Here is a 20,016-nt window from a genome sequence, read left to right as displayed (position 1 = left end):
CTAGATAAAATTTGCATGCCATTCAACCTCAACCCTTGAGGTGAAGTATTATTACAATATGACATGCCTACGATCAGATGACGACCACTGTTCCTAGCATTAATCTTGCGGATTTGTATTAGTTAGATATACTCACCTTATTTCACTAGTTGGCCAGAAAAAATTGGCATACTTGATTGTGTAACTAAGGCTTTTACTAAGGATGAAACTTGCGCTGAGTTATATCTTTTAGGGATATGTTCACTATCAATTTACAACACAGTAATTTTTTCATATAAAAATGGTAACCCTATTACAGAAGACCCAATCAAAAGCATATAATGGGGATAACACAATGTTCTTCCATCAGGTTGAAAATCTCCAACATGCATCGAAGAGAGCATGCTTCTAAGTTCTAACGGTCATCGCACAAGCTCAGAAAGTAGTAACGAAGTGGTAGCATGACCACTACTGACGAGAAAACTAATGGCCAATGTTTGCGTATATAGCATTTATGGATCGTCAACTATCTGCAGCCGAGGCATCTTAAAGACTTAAACAGATGATTGGAGGCCAATGATACCTGCTCCACAATTTACTATGGTCAGCCTTCAACCAACACGCAGAGTACACTGGAGACATTATTAAACCAAACCAAACCTCGCACAGATATGGTAAATTCTTCCGTTTTGATGTCCCCTAATTCAAAGGCTAAAATTGATGTGCCGTAAAGTTGAAAACCCCATGTAATTTTTCAAATAAAACTATGATTCGAAGAACGTATAATTTGTTAGATTAAAAACAGTATTAAATAAACAGTAATTCATTTAATAATAAATAAATATTGAAAGAGAATCTTGTTTTTATATAGGTTTTGAATTTTTATTAAATGGCTAGTTAATAAAGAGATTAAGAAAAAGGAAAAATGACAAAATTTTCCCAAAAATGGAGAAGCAATGTTTGGTTTAGTTTAAAGCAAAAATGATTGGTTTTTGTGTGTTTCATTGCACAGAAGAGAAGTATTACCGCATCCTACTCTTGCACCAGCATTACCAGTGGTCTTGCTTAGTTCATGGCCACCTGTTTCAACAAAAGATACGCAAAATCAACAGTTTCATAAGCAGTTCAGCCAGGTCTTAAAAAAAAAAAAAAAAACCCAGTGGCAAGCACATTAAACCAAGTGGAAAATTTAAGACAGTCTGAAAATAGGTACATGACACTAGGTACTACTCATTAGAATTTAGATATGGTATTAGAGCAGTACTAGATTTATCCCTAGTTTCGTAAGTATTTATTATTAGGTTCTCGAATAAAATCTATCACATGGAAGAATTTTTGTGATAGACCCATTCATTTGATACCGACCTAAAGCCATTATTTGTCATGAAGTTATTGAGAAACTTGGTGGCAAACACCTAAAAGTTGCGCCTGCGTTTCTTTATTTGGTGGAATGAATAGCAGAGAATTGATCAAATGTGCTTCACAACCTTGTACCTTAATGAAAAGTAAATACTAATAGGTCAATTTGAGGGAAAACACATGGTAAATTGGACTTCTGTCTTAACCTGAAATGCTGAAATATAATTGAGCATGTAGATTATTTTTAACCCGAGTAATACATGCACAAAATATTCGCTCTTCGCAGGGAAAAAGAATTCGATTCACACTAGATGGCAATCAACATATGCCTTCCCAGAGAATAAACTACACGGCCATTTAATTTCCAGCTCCCCTTGACCGTATATCAAGTAATGATTGCCATGCTTTTACTTGAATATCAAGTGTCACTGTCTAGAGAAGCACTGTACACTCCAACTATTGATAAAAATTCAACTTTTGGCTTTGCTTTTAAAAGGCCTACACTCGTTCGCCTTCATCACATCCTAGGCGTGATTTTGAAGCTTTGTTTGACCTTTTAGGTGCAAATATGTGCAGTTACCACATTCATTTCAATTATCATAGCTGCAAAATGGACATATCTCGATATCCGCAACTTCATTCTGAAGTCACTTCAGGTAACAACCTCGCGAGTATAGTTTAAACACATTTTCTGCATAGGATCTGCATTAGAAACAATATTTGGGTAGCAATATCCAACCATATATGTCAGTGATTAGTTTTCAACCATTAGAATTTAGAAATAGAAATATACTATCACAAGTAAATTATATTTTCCAATATGGAATGTCAACTTCAGCTGGAAAAACGTGTGCCATGCATTCATAATGAAGCATTCAGGTTGAGACATGAGAAGAGACTCATATTGTGTCTAAGTTAAACAGCTACTCTATTCGTATGTATGATATGCATAGGTAACCAATGAACGAGTATGCTTCATAAGCAAAGGCTTTTGTCATTGTAGCAGTAACAGGATTAAAAATGGGCCTTAAATACGAGGAAGAAAAGGAAAACAGCCAAGAAATATGCAACATGGAATGTAATGGAACAGAACCAGTCAGGAATAGTGATTCTTATTTTAATGTTCTCATGTAAAACTTTTAAGGGTAGTCAGGACAATGTGCTTAAATAGATAACCAACTTCAGCACCTTATATCGTAAAATGATATAACTAGGAAAAGTAAAAAAATTGACATTGATGGAGCGAATTTGGAGCCAAATTTCAGATTCTTACCTCTGCCAAGATCGTCAGGATCAGCATGCACAACAACTGCCCTTCCAAGTATGGAATGAACCCCACTTAGTGGTATCTGCAGGTTGAAAGGGAAAAGGGCCATGTTAAAGCACTTTCCCAATTAAAGTGAAATATAAATTTCACTAACACAGTATGAACCAAATGATCAGTACAACAGGGGCGAGTGTCTACCTGTCTGTCTGTGATTGAAACATTAGCAACCCCTACAAAAGATAATGAATACAATAAATTCCTCACAAAGAAAAGAATCAAGTAAGAGTATCAACATAAATGTGGAAAATAAAAATGGTAAATACCATCCATGCCTGCAACAATGTTACCCAAATCTCCAGCATGACGCTCATCATCTGTTCGCGCCCCATGGTCCTTCTTGAAGGGATTGAAATGAGGGCCTGCGATTCAGAGCAATTCATCACGGGAACTAATTCGCAAACATAAATGATACTCCGCTAGAGAAGAGTGCGAATTCGTTATGACTCGATGAAATAAAATTCCGAACCAGTGGAATTGCAGCCATTAGTGGTGTCACCGAGGGCGTGAATATGGAATCCGTGAAGGCCAGGGGACAACCCAGTGATTCTCCCTTTTACATGAGTAGTTCCTGCAGAAATTTACTCAAAATTAGCTGAATTTCGGATTAAACAATCACAACAGCTTCAATAGAAAAAAGGAAACAAAAAATGTAGAGTAAAAGACCATCGGGGTGTTGCACAAACTGAAGAGCTCCTCTGATGCTGTTATCTCCGGCGATCAGAGCCACGGCTTTCACAGTCACCTTCGCAGCTTCCATGCCTCGCCTGCTTCGTTAATTTCGCTATCAGCTCATGTCTCCTTAACGTCCGTCCACAGAAATAAGGGTACCAGCAAACTCGAGAAGCAACTCGTCCACCATCACAATTACGAGAGTAAAATATGCCCAACCTTCTGTTAATTTTTTGGAAAAATAGTCCCAAGTGGCCGTTTTTACATTTTTTTAATCTTTCGATGATTTCATGTATAGAATGTAAGTTTGTAGTTACAAGGTTAATCATTTAGATAACTTATGCATCGGAGAAATTATATAATTTTTGGGAGAAATAATTTAACAAAATACATATTTATTTTTAGTATTAAAAATAATTTATATATTTTGATTGTTTGTAATTCATTCTTTAAATTTTAATTCATTATAACTCAATTCTTATAATTTTAAGTAATTTTTAAACTTTAATTTTTTTAAACATTAGTTCGTAAATTTGAAAAAATAATTTCCTTTTTTATAATTTTATTTTTTAAAATATAATATTAATATTGTAAATGCTTAAAATTATAAGGATTGAGTAGTGTCCTGTCAAAGTTCAACAATTAAATTTTAATTGAGTTAAAACTATAAAAAGTAAGTAATTAGTTTTCACATTCAACAACTATATTCTTGTTTTAATTGTTTTCAATGATAATGCTTAATCAGGAGAGAAAAGGGGAATATGTAAAGTTATGGTGCGAACTTAATGATGAATCTGTATAATAAATCTACCTTTCAGCTGTAGACAGACATAAATATGAAGACTGAAGAGAGGAAATACACATTTGGTTGAGAAACCCAAAGACAAAAGCAGGGTCTTCATTTTTGAATATTTTCTGAAGAATAAAAGAAGTAAAAGCATGGATAAACTATTAACCGAGTGCAGGAAATTAAATAATCTTTCAAGGGGTGGCAAATATGAAATATTAAGAAAGAACAGAAGGATCTGAATGCTAAACTTAAGATGTTGAATCTCATGAAGAAGACGAAATTGATCACACTTTTATGTTTGTCCCTTTTTCTGCACATGTGGTGTCTGGTTTTATATTGTTCCTAACTGTGCAGAATCAATGGCGTGCCAAGAAGGTTACAGACTTCCATAGATTATGGAATTTAGATTAGACATCATCAAAGGTTGTGCAGCAACAGGTAATGTTAACATAATAAAACAACAACAACAACAAGCCTTTATCCCACTAGGTGGGGTCGGCTACATGGATTGCAAGACGCCATTGTGCTCTATCATTTATTAAGCTTTTAGAAATATTATTAATTAAGAGATCACGTTCAACAACTTCCAAGAGTGTTCTCTTAGGCCTTCCTCTACCTCTCTTAATCGGACTCAAAGTTATATGTTCCACTCTTCTCACTGGTGCCTCCCTTGGTCTTCTTTGTACATGCCCAAACCATCTCAACCGATTTTCTACCATTTTTTCCTCAATAGGTGCCACCCTCACTTTTTCACGTATGTGCTCATTTCGAATTTTATCTTTACGTGTATGTCCGCACATCCATCGTAACATTCTCATCTCTGCTACTCCAACTTTATGCTCTTGCTGTCCCGTTAGAGCCCAGCATTCACTACTATATAACATTGCCGGTCTGATAGCAGTACGATAAAACTTTCCTTTAAGTTTATTAGGCACCTTACGGTCACAAATAACTCCTTTAGCTTTTCTCCAATTAAACCACCCAGCTTGAATTCTATGTGAAATATCTCCACTGATTTAGCCATCATTTTGGATAATGGCTCCCAAATATCTAAACTTTTCCACTTGAGGTATAATTTGATCTCCCAATTTTACTTCCAAATTATTTTCGAATAGTCCTTTATCAAATTTACAATATAAATATTCCGTCTTACTTCTATTCAGACGAAAACCTTTCGACTCCAATGTCCTCCTCCATAACTCAAGTTTGCAATTAACCTCTTCTCTTGTCTCTGCTATAAGAACTATATCATCCGCGAAGAGCATACATTTCGGGATTTCCTCTTGAATATGTTCCGTCAAAACATTTAAAATCAAGTTGAACAAATAAGGACTCAGAGATGATCCCTGATGTAGCCCAATCTTTATAGGAAAATCCTTTGTTTGACCACTAGGCGTTCTTATACTAGTTTTTACCCCCTCATACATATCTTGTATGGCTTTAATATAAGCAATCCGTACTCCCTTTTTTTCCAACGCTTTCCAAAGCACTTCTCTTGGTATACGGTCATAAGCTTTTTCCAAATCAATAAAAACCATGTGTAGATCTTTATCTTTACAACGATACTTTTCCATTAATCCCCTTAGTAGATAAATCGCCTCTGTAGTTGATCTACCTGGCATAAAACCAAATTGATTCTCAGAAATACTTGTCTCCAATCTCAACCTGTGCTCAATTACTTTCTCCCACAATTTCATTGTGTGGCTCATGAGTTTAATCCCTCTATAGTTAGTACAATTCTGAATATCTCCTTTATTTTTATAAATAGGAATTAATGTACTTCTCCTCCACTCATCAGGCATTTTCTTGGACCGTAAAATCACATTAAATAACTTAGTTAACCATCTCACCCCTTCTTCACCTAAACATAATAAAGAGAGGAAAAAAACATTAAATTCCTCTTATTTGTGGTTGTATTGGACATGAGGATTAGCCTGCCTTTTCATGAATATATTAGTGTTTATGCTGTATCCTATGATATCTCTTAAAATTGACCAATTCCCATAGACAGGTCCCCCATTTTGGGCTAAAATCTTGCAGCTAGTAGTTTTTTTTTTTTTTTTTTTTTTCTCGCGAGAACCAAGCCCTGCTTTAGGACATGTCATTATTGTTATTTAAAAAAAAATGATAGTTCAAGATGAACTATTTATTAGTATAATCTATGAATGGTCTTATCTGTTTATATATTTTATTATATATATTGGTCATGATTAAACATCTTGAAAACTAAACTTGTTTCCAAGACCATAAAAGCAACTCACTACTCAGTATGTTCATTAAGTGATCTCTGTAAGGTCAGGAAATCAAGGTGTGAACATATGAAACATAACTAATTTTTTAAGAATAAACTTATGTTTGTGGTCCTTGAGATAAATTTTGATTTTCAAAGTCCATAAATATTGTTGATACAGGTTATGAGTCCTTAAGTGTTATTTTAATTTTTTTTTTCCACGCAATTGTATGCTTGTCGCTTGACTCGCCAACTCTTGGAACCGCTGTGGAATAACCCACACCTATCAATTTCAAGTCCTTTTTAACTCAAAGATGTTTGTTCTAAAAAAAAAAAAAAAACTCTAAGATGAATTCATTAGGAGAATGTATGTAGTTTGGTTGTTTTGTAGATATTTCTAAATATGGCTCAATGTAGCCTCCATGGGCCAAAGGGAAGAAAAGAAGGATAAGGATTCAGAAAGTACAACCATTTTTTTTTTATTAAAAAAGAGCTTTTGGGTCCACAAGGTAGATACAAGTTACGTATTTGAAATATGAGCAACAAAACATATATCATCACAAATGATGAGTGACATAATCTTCAGTCCTTTTTACCAAAAAAAAAAATAATAATAATAAGTTGGTCACTTTTAAGATGGTCAATTCATAAGGGGTTGGCATATGTGATAACTACAAGCTGCCATAATCTATTTGGAGATTTAAAATGTGTGCGTAGCTAATCTAGACCATCAAAAGGCATGATACATGCGGATATAGTAAACCTAAATCCCAGAAGATCTGGAAGCACTCCTTTTGAGTTAGGATCATAACTCTTTTGGCTTCTTCACAGGCAAAATATTCTGATGGAACTGCCCGAAAACTGTAATTAGATTCGATAGTAACTTGTAAAGAAACTTTAACGCTCAAAATACCAAGTTTTCACCCAAACACATTCTTAAAAATCATAGATACAAAAGATACTTCAGGATTTACATTGGAGAATATTTCGGTACAGATATGAGAAAAACAAAGCACTCACAAATAGCTAATGCAACTCGCTTTCTGGCTAATATTTATGAAGCAGTGAGGCTAGCAAAACTCTATCTCAAGTCAAGATCCTGAACTCTTCCTGATTCATGAGTTTATTTATGAAAGATGGCGGATCATAGTATTAATTTGGAGCATTCAAGATACATCAGAAAGATTGATTAAAGGTCACTAAGAGCTTTGAATTTAGCAGAACATTGACCATAAGGGTGGGAGATCCCAGAGAGCTTCTTCATTAGAGTCCTGGACAGTCTCCATGTACTCATGCACTCCATTAATTGCATAGAGAGAGGCTGATATTTGCCTTTCAAATTTCATCCTCTCAAATTCTGAAAGCTCTAACTCAACTGTACCAGCTGTATCAGCGATACCATCAGGCTTTGGCACGTCCAATACTTGAGCAAAAGGAAAAAGATCAACGAAAGGTCCAAGTGCCCATGAAGGATTAGATTGGGAACCTAGATCAAGACCTTCCCTGCAACTGCTCAAATCTGGTCTATAACCATCACCAAATAACTCTGTGTTCTGAATTTTCCCACTAGAAAGAGTGCTCTCACTTTTGTCACCATTGCTCAAGTCTGAGCTCCCAGTAGTACTTGTACTAGTAGAGCTAATGGCGCTGACTCTTGAGGAAGAAGCATCCACATCTTGTTCCTTGGTTCCTTTTCTGTTCTTAAGCAGATTTCGAATACGAGAAGCGAGAGGTGAATCTGTGGAGACACGGGTGATGAAGTTGGTGCGAGTGTTGGATCCTCGAAGAAGGCAGGCAGCTTCATCATAAGCCCTGGCTGCTTCTTCTGCAGTCTCAAATGTGCCAAGCCACATTCTTATCTTCTGGGTTGTGTCTTTGATCTCAGCCACCCATCTTCCAGAAGGTCTTTGTCTCACCCCTACAAATTTGTTTGTGCCATTGTTCTTGTTCCTTCCTTTGAATTTGCCTCCTCTGCTGATTGGAACAACTGCTGCTTTCTCATGCTGCTTTGGTTGCTGGAAGTGAATTTCCATGACAAGGTGTTCAACAGATGGTGTTTGAGGGATATAAGCAGAAACTAGTTCAGCTTTTAATGAGGTAGTAGAAGGCTATTCTTCATGCTGCTTGCTGCAAGTTGTGGGATTATATTATAAATGGATGAATAAAGTTGCCCCTCTTTCAAGTTTGCAAGTGGTATTAATATAACAGAAACACATCATCTTAAGATTCTTACATTTTTTTATGTCTTGCATGAAATAGACAAAATTAACCTTCAAATTCAGTTGCCTCCTTTACCGTAAACAGATCAGGCTAGAAGTTATTTACTGTCCCCTCTAGGCTTTGCTGTCTGAAACAGTCAAGATTCAGTTTAAAATGTATACCAAATATAAAATCCAATTGCATTGCTTTTCTTCTCTCAACAATTTAGCTTTGACAATGCATTTTGGGAAAACTAATTGATACCGTCATATTTTAATGTCAAGCAGTTAACTATAAATATGTGTGTTAGTTAATTTTCACTCAAATCATGACATTTTGTGATAGAAATTGAAGTCTCTTTTTTAAAAAGGTACTGTTACCTAATCATCGATCTTATATCTTGAAACGCCATTAAAAATAACTTTTAGTCAATGTCCAATATGAGAAATGATCCTTAGGCCATGCCAAAGAACATGGAATCACCAAACCACCTAGAAATCTCCAGAAGGAAGAGAGAGAGAGAGAAAGAGAGTAAGAACTTAGGATTTGAGAGGATTGATAAATATCCTATCTTTGTCTTATCTTCCTCCAATTTTTTCCCAGTCAAACAGTTGAAAGGAGAGAACTTGAAGGCATGAATGATAGCCACATGGAGGTCCCAAAACCATCCCCTCATATGTACCCTTAAACCAAGACACAAAACCATGCTTGAAATTGAGGTGGACCAAGCAAATGATCACTTGACCATTTCGTTTGTTATGTTCTGTTCATAGATTCTCCCTCACCAGCAAGCTTGTCCGTCTGAGTTTCTAATCGACTGAGAAAGACATTTAAGATATTTCAATTTGAGCGAATCATGCAACTTTCCTTGTCTCTAAGTTCTTATAGTGACAATTGAATAATTAATTATTGGGTGACCCTAAAATTCACAACGGATCCTATGTTAGACGTGAATGGAGATATGGGGAAAAGGACATTAGTGTTATCGTATTCTTTAAGTTGGCTATCTAACTTGGCATTGTTATCTTTCCAAATCTTTTAAAAATTTAAATTTATGCAAGTTAAAAATCATAATAATTAATTAGCAGATCGAGAGATTAGGATTTCATTGGTTACCATGATGTTACTGGTAAAAAAAAAAAAATTGATTACCATAATGATAAGAAGATAAATTTGTCTGAACTTAACTATTTCAAAAAATATATATATAACGCTTAGTTTCTGATTAAAGATAAAAGAAATTGTATTTGTTTTATAATGTGATGATCGATTTATTTCATGAGAAAATCTGATGATTGACTCTTTTCTTCTCTTTTCTTTTTGGATACAGGATCTAGTTTTTAGTACTCAATAAAATAAGAGATATGAAGATGAATGATGTTTAATGCTTCAAGTTAACATTGAGTATTATTGAAATAAATCTTGATCCTAACGATCCTGCATGCGTCATATGATATATCAATGACGAACCAAAATCGAATCATTGAACTGAAAATTGTCAAGAGTACATGATTAACAATTTCGTTTTTAAGAAAATCTTTGCCGTACATTTACCTGCCTGCCTCCTGCCTACAAATTTGTAAATGAAGATATACGGGGATTTAGAGCTAGCTTCTTTTAAAATCATTTATTCTTTATAAAAGAAATTTTTTTGTGAGATTTTATGGTATTTGTTTAAATTTTTTAAAATAATCAGAATCTAAAAAATATATTTTTTGATTATTTTAAGAACCTACTTGAAGTAGTTTCTAAAAATAATCTAATGAGAGAAATGAGAGAGAATATTTTAAAATTACATGAAAATTTTATAAAGTTTTAAAATATTCAAATAATAAATTATTTTTATAAAACAGAAATCAATGAAAATATCATAAAATTTAAACATAACTAATTAATAATTATTTTACTATTGTAACTGAACATAAAATAATATATGCTTTTTATAAAATCCCTACAAAATAAATTTACTTTTATAAAATCTCTTAACTATTTTAAAATAAATTAATTTTTAATCTTGAATAAATGAACCCTTAAATGCTGTTTCGATAGAAATTGACGGGGCAAAAAGTTGATCTAACCCTTTGCATATGATGGGAGTCTTATTTCATGTTTTAAATGTATTTTGTGTAAGCCCAGTCAACATGTAAGAGTACACTCATAAAATTGTGAACTGGCCCTTTGCATCTCGTGAAACAACACTTTTCACTACTTTGAGTGAAAATCCATTTAAAAAAGGACAAATCTGCCGTCATGGGTTACTTCTCACCATGAATATGAGAATCTCGAACTTAGAGACTTGTACGATTGCCATCGAACCAAGTGATGTATACCGCAGAGGAGGACGTAGTTTGCGATGATTTGATTATAAACGGATAGAAAGCAAATGCAACACATTTGATCGGAAACTGTCCTTTTTAAATATTATTTTGGGACATTAAAGGGAGTGGCCGCAATATTGGAATGCAAAGGGGCGGAAAGAGAAATCAGAAACCGTTATAAACAAGCTTATAAATACAAAATAATCAAATAAATAGTTTGTGACATCAAAGGGCAAATAAATTACCAAAACTGTTAAAAACTCACAAAAAGACACAAAATGCTACATGAGTGGCTGGGGTCACACCTTGTCCCGCCATCCAGAGGCAGGATCAAGTTGTGAGTGGTGATTCCTTCTAGACAAAGGATTCCTTGCGAACAACACTTTGATGCTCACATTCTATACCAAGAATTTCAATTCCAATTCAACACCGCTCTGAGGGACAAACCATGCCTCAGAAGTTCCGGGAAGCATTACCAAAACCGGATTCGGCAATCAAAAAAGACGAACCAGAGAACCAGACAGAGCAGATTCTCAAAAGGACACTCCAATGCCAAAGGAACAACTTGACGCAGCAGCTTTCCTTCAATATGTCTTGTGAGAAGGGACCATCGCCAACACACCATAAAAAGACGACTAGGATGATAGGATGGACTGCAGTGCAAGTTGTTGCTGGGGCTGCAAGGATGACCAAGTTGAAGCGAGGGTAGAAGGCGGCAAAGTCTGCTGAAGCTGCCTCAACAGATTAATCATCCGACTTGCAGTTTGTTCAGTTGCCAAATCATTGCCCGCACATAAAACCTTTCCAACCATAAATGGAAACAAGTTTTAAAAACGGTAAAGGAAGTAGCGCCAACGTCTCACAGAAATAACTAGAGGCATGACCACAAAATCATAATGGATATACCTCAGCAAAAACAGCAACTATTTTGGGAAGATATTGATGGTTGGTACCTAAAAGTTCTTTATCTGACCTGTCAGACGCATAAAACATGCTCTGGATCAATTTCAAAAGGGGCAGCACATAAGGTAGATAGCATTCAGCCAACATGCTCCAGATCTGGATCGAAAATTTACCTTTCAACCATGGAACAGAGTTGGTCATGCACAACCTTGGCCTCAATCAAATCACCCTTTATAGGCAAACAATTTAGCCAGACAGGAACAAGCTGACACCAAACAAAAGGAAAAATGATAAAACCAATAAAACAGGCAAAGATATAATAAAATTTGAGGTTTCTGCAGATAAGCATTCAATAACATCACATCTAGAAATCAAACACAGAAGCAGAGGATATTTATGGTGAACTTCATTTCTACCAGGTAAGTACCCAGGGAAGCCACAAAAAAATTTTAGCAAAAGCCAAAAGATTACAGCCCCGCACATTTTTAGTACCCAACAAAAGCAAGTCAGAATCTTGATTCTAGAATGATTGATGTGGGGAATTTTTCAATAGCCAAAGCACTAATTCACAATTGAGAGTAAGTCAACAGGAACAGCACTTTGAAAGACAGTGAAGATAGGCAGCAGCTAAATGCTAAGTACCTGTGTGGCATTTATACTATCTCGGTGGAACTGGCATATTTTTCCAAAAGCTGAGACAGCATTGTCATATGCCATTACATTATCTGAATGAAGAGCATTTGGATGCCGCATCACAGCATCTAACCTTGAAAGTGCCTCTGCAATAGAAAAAGGTAAGTTTACCACAGCAATACTCGAAGTTAAAAGGCAACATTAAAGTAGAATTAAGCAATTAACCTCCAACAAAGGGTTTGAAAACAGATCCACCAAACTCTGCACAAACACCAACCCCATAAACAGCTGCCTGAAAAGGGCATTCAATTTGGATGAATAAGAACCATCAAAATATACTGGAACTTTGTGTAAAATAGGAATCAATAGTCAAGTCAAAGGAAAAACCTGCCGAACATCTGCACACTCATCATTGCAAGCTTCAAGTAGGAATGGAAGGTAAAAATCATAATATCTGTTTCCGCATGAATTTTAAGGAATTAGAATAATTCAGAAATTCCAGGTTCAAAAAAGAAGATTATTCAAATGAAAGTTCATACAATTCAAATTTGAACAAAAAGAAAGGTGAAACTCTTACTTAAGAGCAGCTTCACGACAGTGCTCAGCAACATCATCAAATATACAAATGGCAATTCTCCTTTCCTCTGAGGTTTTATCTTTACCCTGTTTAGTGATGAGAAGTGAAAACATTGAGATAGAAACGTAAATAAAAAAAAATGCATTTGAAGAAAACTCAAGGTTTTTAGACCAAATGATTCTCCAAGACACTGACAACACATTGGCACTCTTAGCAAGTGATAGACAGATGCTACGAGTGATATTTGTATCCAATTTCAAAACGTTAGATCAATTAATTATCCATCACATCAAGTTACAATCCCATTGAAAATTTTGTAGTAATTGCTATCAAACAGATCCACGTAAGATAATTGTTGTCAAAAAACCATGGAAAATTGCAAACTAGCATATAAATAAAATGTTTAATATTATCCCCCTTTTGGACATTGGTATTGATTCATCAGGTTTTTTTTTTTTTCCTAAGCACACTGTCTGAGTGACAGCTAAATAACCTTGGGGAAACAAGGGAATTGTAGTGAAGCATGCATAACATTTGAAAACTGGATTAACTGGTCACTAAATCCCAGCAAAGATGATAAACAAGACTGATGCTTTTTATATCAAGCAATTTTTTTCTTCAAGATTATATGGGATGATTGAACAAACAAGGGAACCAATGCATCAAACGGTAGAGAAAAGATAAGCAGGTATGAATTTTCAGCCAAACCAAAAGGCCTTGAGGAAATAATTCTAACAAATACCAAAGAAAGTAAAAGCCCAGAAAGGGGCAATAAACAAGACAACATTTGGCTCCTAAATAGTAAGGGGATGACTTTATTCCTAGAGAAAGAAAAATACAGTGACAGGGAGATGAAGGAACTAACCAACATAGGTGTTATATATGAGGAAAGCTCATCAAAGAAAGGCAAGAAAGATGCCTTGAATGTCTTTATCAAAGTTCCCAAGCAATCACCAACCTAGATCAGGCATAGAGTCAACAAAAGAATTAAGTCAGCATTCCATTAAAAAATTTATATAATCAAACTGAAGTGGACAACACCTATAATCGAACATACTTGATCAAAAAGTTCTTCTTCTTGCTCATTTTCTTCCTTGAGGAATTCTCTTTCCTCTGCATCAAAGTCCTCTTCTTTGGCCCTCTCTGCCCTTTCATGTTTTCTGGATGAACTGGCAGTAATAACCTGTTTAATCTCATCAACAATGCTCCGCACATGCCGTTCCTCTAGAAGTGATGCAGAGACCTAAGAGAAGGAAATCCCGGCTGCGATAAGTTTAAGTTTGAGTAACAAAATGGGCAGGGAATTGATGAAGCCCCCAAGAATACACTAATCTTCAATCCATATAATTCCCCATACCCCAGAGTTAGAAATAAATAATACTATTAGAACTATATTCTTCTAAACATGATGACAGAGTTGCCTCCCATAATTTCCATCTATTCCTCCAGCATTTGCATTATCACTTGACAGCAGGTACAAGAGATTATATGTAATTAAAATCTATTAAAAAAAGGAACAGTACAAACAACCCATCCTGATAGATGGATGCTACTACAGACCTGTATGCATTCATTCAATGCATCCAACATGCTGGCAGAAATTTCTATCTCTGGCTCCTGGAAGGCAGCGAAAACACTTTTAGAAACACAAAATTAGGAATTGGAAATCGAAGACAATAAAAATCAGCAGGACAGTAACCTTGTGCAAGGCCTCCAACAAATTTGGTATTATGTAATCAGACAACTGTTTTATGTAAGTTTCATCACGGCCTTGTGATTGTCCCTTCTCCACAGCTAATTTTGCTGAACGCAAAAGTTCCGGCGTAGCTATGGGCAAAGCAGAAAGGTGAAATTAGTTTCAATAAGGACTGGCACCCAAAAATAAAATAAAGCAAAATAAAAAGCTCTCCAAGGCCAGTAAGATATGAATGTAATGAATTTAAGAAAAAACCTGAAACAGCTGCCTTTCTAACTTCTTCATGGAAATAAAATTTAAGAAGAGGGACCAATGTGAAAGCAACCTAGATGATTTGGCAAAGTTAGCATCAAGCTTAAATAAAGCTTGGCTTATAAAATTCCATAAAAAATAATTTCAAGTCAACCTGGTCAATCCAAGGAAAAAATCCTTCCTTCAATTCATCAGCATAGCAACATAGCATGTTGCAAGCTGTGGCTTTCTCCTCCAGGACACTGGTCTTAATGCCTATCCTTTTATCTCCAAGAGTAATTGTTTCAATGCTGCAATTACACAAGTGACTAAGTATCCAAAACAGTCGATATATTTCAACATATATCTAGTCCACATCTCTTTGTTTTTCAGATCGAAAAATCATTACTCTTTCTATTTCAATAAGCACAACGTCATGTTCTGCTTATTATGATCTTTTCCCCATTTTTTCTCTCCTTTTCCTTTTCATAAGATCTCAACTTTAGCTTTCCTAAGGCCCTCTACATGCTTCTGCAAACTAAGGCTTAAAATTACCCAGGGCCCTATAGGTTCTCCCTCACAAAAAATGCATGCATGCAGGGGAAAATATGAGATCTAGGACATTTGAGTCTTTGCAATGATAGTATCATGCAAATGAAGATTGAAAAAAAGAAGAAACAGATAGACCCTTTCTTTTCAAAGGGCAGGCAAAAGAAAATCTCAAACAGGGGATTAAAATCCACAAGGGGAGACAAATAATAAAAATTTGGAAACGTCAACAAATCATAATCATAAGGGGAAACACGCATGTCAAATAGTTGATCCTGAATCCTCACACCAGAAGGAAAATAAACCTGTCATCGTCTTCATCAATTTCAGCATCAGAATCTGCTGATGTAATGGTGACATCAGGCTTAAGCTGCGCAGACTGGAGCAAAGGAGGCATGACAAAACTCATATATGGGAGGAAATCCTGCCCAAGGCACTTGCAAAGCCGTGCCCATGCCTGCAAAGATATTCAAACATGCAACATAATATTACACTTTATAAGTAAAAGATCTATGAATTTAACATCAAGAAATTGGCGACAACATACTTGTAGCATGTAACTTGCAGTTGGGTCATCAGTTTCCAGTTGAGATTGTTGCAGTGTCATTAAGATATCCATAACCTAGTAAGGAAAAAAAAAAATGCAAGTCATGCATACCTTCAAGAGCTCCCTTAAGAAAATGAAGCAAAGAACAACAATTTATATACATCATTGGGTGAACTACTAAAAGACACTGCATCAACAATCATACATGTAAAAATTAAAACAAGGATGGTATAGGAGAGCATTAACTTACAAAGAAAGTCATATAGCGTCAGTATAGCACATGAAAAGCTTAACAATTATTTTTAAAAAATATATATATTAAAACAGGAAGCATAGAAAATTATTAAGTTGGACATCAGAACTAAATAGCAATACTGAACAATTAATGTCACCTGCTTGGCATCTTCTCTGAACTTCTCCTTACCAACAGCCATTCCTACCAAACTAATGCACTCCATTGCTTTGGCACGAAGCATGCGATTAGATTTATCATTTGCATTCATCAAAATAGCTTTCAAGTAAGGCATCACGGCATCATAATATTTCTGAAACTGCTCCTGTAAATACAATTTTGATTACTTATGTATAATAAGCCATATTTTCATATCCAAGGGAAGATTGGCTACATAAAGAACCTGTGATGAATCAGCAACTGATGCCAAAGCTGTCAAAGCCCCTTCTTGAACCATTTGCTTCCCATTCTAGAAAGCATGCGAGATAGAGTAAAAACACAAAAACCATAAACCACATCATAAACTTGCAAAAAGCATGGCACTAACATAAACAATTTATTGCTTATAGAGTATGTTGGCAAAAATGGATCAACAAAGACGTCTAGTCATTATGGAAATGCATACTGAAATGAAAGCAACAAAAACAACAAACAACAAACCTAGGCTTGCTCTAGTCAATAATTAGCCAATATTAACAGAATTGTAGATTCAATTGCATAGCCAAAAAAAAAAAGGAAAGAAATAACGAGAACATATGAGGTGTTATACTTTCTAACTTGAGAAATATCAAATCAAGAAAATGCTATATTCTCCATAGTGATAACACCAACAAAATTCTACAATGGCAATGCAAGTCAGATGTGGCCGTTAGTCAGATACCTGTAAGACTACTAGAAGTTTGCTCACAATCCCATCCAAATAAGGTGCTAGGATTTCTGGGGTACAATTCTCAGTGAAATTTAGCACTGCAGAAGCAGCATGAGCCTGCAATATAGAAGTAGAAAATGGGAAGGGGGGGAATTGACATATTAACAACTTAGTAATACAAAAAGGTCATCACAATACAATAACATTTAACACTCGTATTTAAATAGGAGACAATTAATCACTAATTGTAATTTATGAAACAAGGTAACAGGTTAGAACAAGAACTTTAATAGAGCATTATGGAACCGAGGTAAAATAAATCAAAATTTATTAAAGCATAAACCACTACGGGAAAAAAAAACAAAAACAAAAAGGATTGACAATGTGGGAAAACCAGGAGAGCTCAATCAAGATGCTTAATAGGATTGACAAACTAATGAATAAAGCTTTAGAGATGAGGACCAGCAAAGTTTCCATTAACTGGAGATTAAAGAATAAAACGAGAAGTAGAGAACGGCTAGAGATTAATTCGATCAATATCAATCAATGCAAACAAAACGGCTTGCCTCAAATTGGATTGGTAAAGTTTGATAAAGTATATCTCAACCCAATCTAAGGGCCAGCTCAGACCATCCAAGGGCTCATAATATGAACCACAAAAGTCTGGAAAGCAAGCTAGACTTAAGAAATTATTATTAGACCATATATTTGGCATTAGCAGAGGAGAATGCGAACCTGTACTCGGGGATTTTGAAAATCGTCCATGGCTCCAACTAATGCTGGCAGCACGACATGGTGATATTGAACCTGCAAGTCTGGCCCCAAGTCTGTGGACAACTGCCCAATTGCATTTATAGCTGCCCATCGTACACGAGGATGAACATCTTGAAATGAATTTAAAACCATTGACACTACCTGCTCCAGATTCTTGGTCATCACCTGCACCATGAGAGATGTGACACGAGAAATGTTAAAGAAGAAGAAGAAGAAGAAGACGAGGGACTCTCTCCGTCAACTTGTAAATTTATACGCACACAAACCAAGGCAGAAAATGAAGCTTGAAAACAATATGGGGCCAAAAGCAATGAAAAACAGCATATATGAAACATCTGCAATTATTACAGTAAACACAAGCAGGCAAGACAAGAATCTTAATACTAAAGATAATTCACATTTAAATGCCAAACAAGCTTACCTTTGAACAACCCTCCGCAATTTGTGCAAATGCGATGAGGGCAGCGTGATGCTTTTTCCAGTCAGGAGCAGCTAAGAAAGTGGGCAACAACTCGGAAGCAACCGGTACTATTGTATTCCCCCCCAAAGAAATTGATAGTCTATCCAAGCACTCCTGTCCAAAACCATAATTACTAGTCTCGCCCGCATCCTCATCCTCTGTCTCTGCACTATGCCATGCAGGATCATCCTCGACATCCAACAACATATTCATTAATATGGCAAACAATCTTTGTATAAACTGTGGAAACTTTCTCATCATTCCAGGGGCACGCTCCCTGGCTTCGGATAGGGTGATCACAAACTCAATGGCCAAATGCCTTGTCCCTTCCTCCAGGGATTCTGCCTCTGCAATCTGTAACATTGAAGCAACCACGTCCACTATTTGCCTTCTCAAAAACCTTGGCTCGGTTCCAGCCAGTTCAATTAACAACTCGAGGGCTTCTTGAGCAGTGGCTTCCTGGCCACAATTCAAGGCTTCTGTCAAGGTTCGCATCATGAGTGGCAACAAATCCTGGAACCTGTCCCTATCAGAAGGGTTTGACAAACACTGAATAAAATTAATGCTGGCACCCAAAGCGGCAATTCTGACATCGGAACTCTTGGATGACGTTAAACACTGGAAAAACACCGTGTGCAGTGTGGTCAATTGGGGAACTAGGGTTTCGCCAATATAATGAGCCAATTGAGCAAAAATCAACAAAGCTGCTTCCTGCAGTTTAAGATTATCCGACGTGACACACTGAAACATGAAGGGTAAGAGCTCCGGCCAGCCGCCATCGGGCAAAATAACAGAGGCAAGCTCTGAGATCGTATCGCAAAGTTTCTTAGTAATAGATTTGACATCCTCGGTCTGGAGGGAATTCAAAAGGACCAACTTGAGTGAGGACTGAGTAGAAGGGGCGAGTTGGGGCCAAAGGTTAGCGTCCTGGCGGGTAAGTTGTCTGCGAAGCAAAATTGAGGACATGGTCCGAGCCTCGGGGTGAGGAGAAGATTGGAGGAGATGAGCGAGCTTGAGAAAGAGGGCATCGGGATGAGTCTGAAGGCAGAGGTTGAAGAGGGACTCGGCCTGAGAGCGTTGATCATTGGTGGATGAGAGAAGATTGGAGATTAGGGATTCGAAGTGAGAGGAATCGGCGCCAAGAACAAGAGCGAGTTGGTGCTGAGTGGGATCGGCGGCCATGGATAAGAGTTAGGGCTTCGTTTTGCCGCTTGCAGCGTTTGGAATTGGAAGCCTCCGAATCCGAATTGAGGAGGGAAGACTCGGGAGGGTTAGTTTTTTCGGCAGGAATTTAAATGGCGGGCAGATCTTTTTCTTTTACCGTTTTTTTTTTTTTAACGAAAAAAAGGAGAAAGTGAATGACGGGCTTGTTAAATATCATGCAGAGGCGCAAGGCCTCTTGTCACCAGCGACGTTGAGTCTACGCCGACTTGCTTATCGGGGTGAGGATTCTCTGTTCTTTGCTCTCTATTCTCTTCCCGTCCTCGTTCTTTTATAATCATTAGAATAGAATTAAAATTAATATCTTAAAAGAAAATATCTATCTATTACCCTTGATATCTCAAACAAAATATATTTCATTATTAACAAAGTCTATTCTCTATACTTACTATAAAAAAAAAAGAATTAATATTTTGAAGGGTTTGAATTTAATCTTCTGCAAAATATACCCTTT

The 20,016-nt window shown here is 36.2% G+C and overlaps 3 protein-coding genes across 7 annotated transcripts; all 3 read right to left on the bottom strand.

Annotated features, from left to right (window-relative positions):
• Positions 1–250: 250 nt before the first annotated feature.
• On the bottom strand, positions 251–3,517 carry LOC129295201 (superoxide dismutase [Cu-Zn] 2). 5 transcript variants are annotated; one of them, XR_008589530.1, is made up of 8 exons: positions 3,329–3,517; positions 3,132–3,233; positions 2,938–3,024; positions 2,804–2,835; positions 2,612–2,687; positions 1,345–2,040; positions 1,006–1,059; positions 251–562 (listed from the first exon to the last, which is right to left on the bottom strand). XR_008589530.1 is itself a non-coding variant. In XM_054933682.1 (7 exons), the coding sequence occupies exons 1-7, from the start codon at positions 3,420–3,422 to the stop codon at positions 534–536; spliced, it is 474 nt and encodes a 157-aa protein (XP_054789657.1). In that variant the 5' UTR covers positions 3,423–3,514; the 3' UTR covers positions 251–533. The 5 variants fall into 5 exon arrangements, 2 of the variants coding, with proteins under 2 accessions (XP_054789657.1, XP_054789656.1); XR_008589528.1 differs by having other exon boundaries at positions 2,929–3,024; positions 3,329–3,514; XR_008589529.1 differs by having other exon boundaries at positions 1,345–2,029; positions 2,929–3,024; positions 3,329–3,514.
• A 3,760-nt stretch (positions 3,518–7,277) lies between these two features.
• Positions 7,278–8,477, bottom strand: LOC129295197 (ethylene-responsive transcription factor ERN1-like). Its single transcript, XM_054933676.1, has one exon. The coding sequence runs from the start codon at positions 8,385–8,387 to the stop codon at positions 7,569–7,571; it is 819 nt and encodes a 272-aa protein (XP_054789651.1). The 5' UTR covers positions 8,388–8,477; the 3' UTR covers positions 7,278–7,568.
• A 2,549-nt stretch (positions 8,478–11,026) lies between these two features.
• LOC129295203 (uncharacterized) lies at positions 11,027–19,699 on the bottom strand. Its single transcript, XM_054933684.1, has 20 exons — positions 18,303–19,699; positions 17,843–18,046; positions 17,120–17,224; positions 16,643–16,708; positions 16,400–16,564; positions 16,008–16,082; positions 15,766–15,917; positions 15,087–15,222; positions 14,936–15,005; positions 14,684–14,811; positions 14,545–14,601; positions 14,042–14,227; positions 13,850–13,942; positions 12,985–13,070; positions 12,795–12,861; positions 12,633–12,699; positions 12,417–12,553; positions 11,948–12,039; positions 11,778–11,844; positions 11,027–11,671 (listed from the first exon to the last, which is right to left on the bottom strand). The coding sequence occupies exons 1-20, from the start codon at positions 19,521–19,523 to the stop codon at positions 11,507–11,509; spliced, it is 3,339 nt and encodes a 1,112-aa protein (XP_054789659.1). The 5' UTR covers positions 19,524–19,699; the 3' UTR covers positions 11,027–11,506.
• Between the last annotated feature and the right edge of the window lie 317 nt (positions 19,700–20,016).

Source organism: Prosopis cineraria, unplaced genomic scaffold (assembly GCF_029017545.1).
Source record: "Prosopis cineraria cultivar Desert tree isolate PC_DT_omini unplaced genomic scaffold, ASM2901754v1 PC67, whole genome shotgun sequence".
In the NCBI taxonomy this organism is placed as follows: Eukaryota; Viridiplantae; Streptophyta; class Magnoliopsida; order Fabales; family Fabaceae; genus Prosopis; species Prosopis cineraria.
Note: the sequence above shows the minus strand (reverse complement) of the source record. Positions and strands in the feature narration are given on the sequence as shown.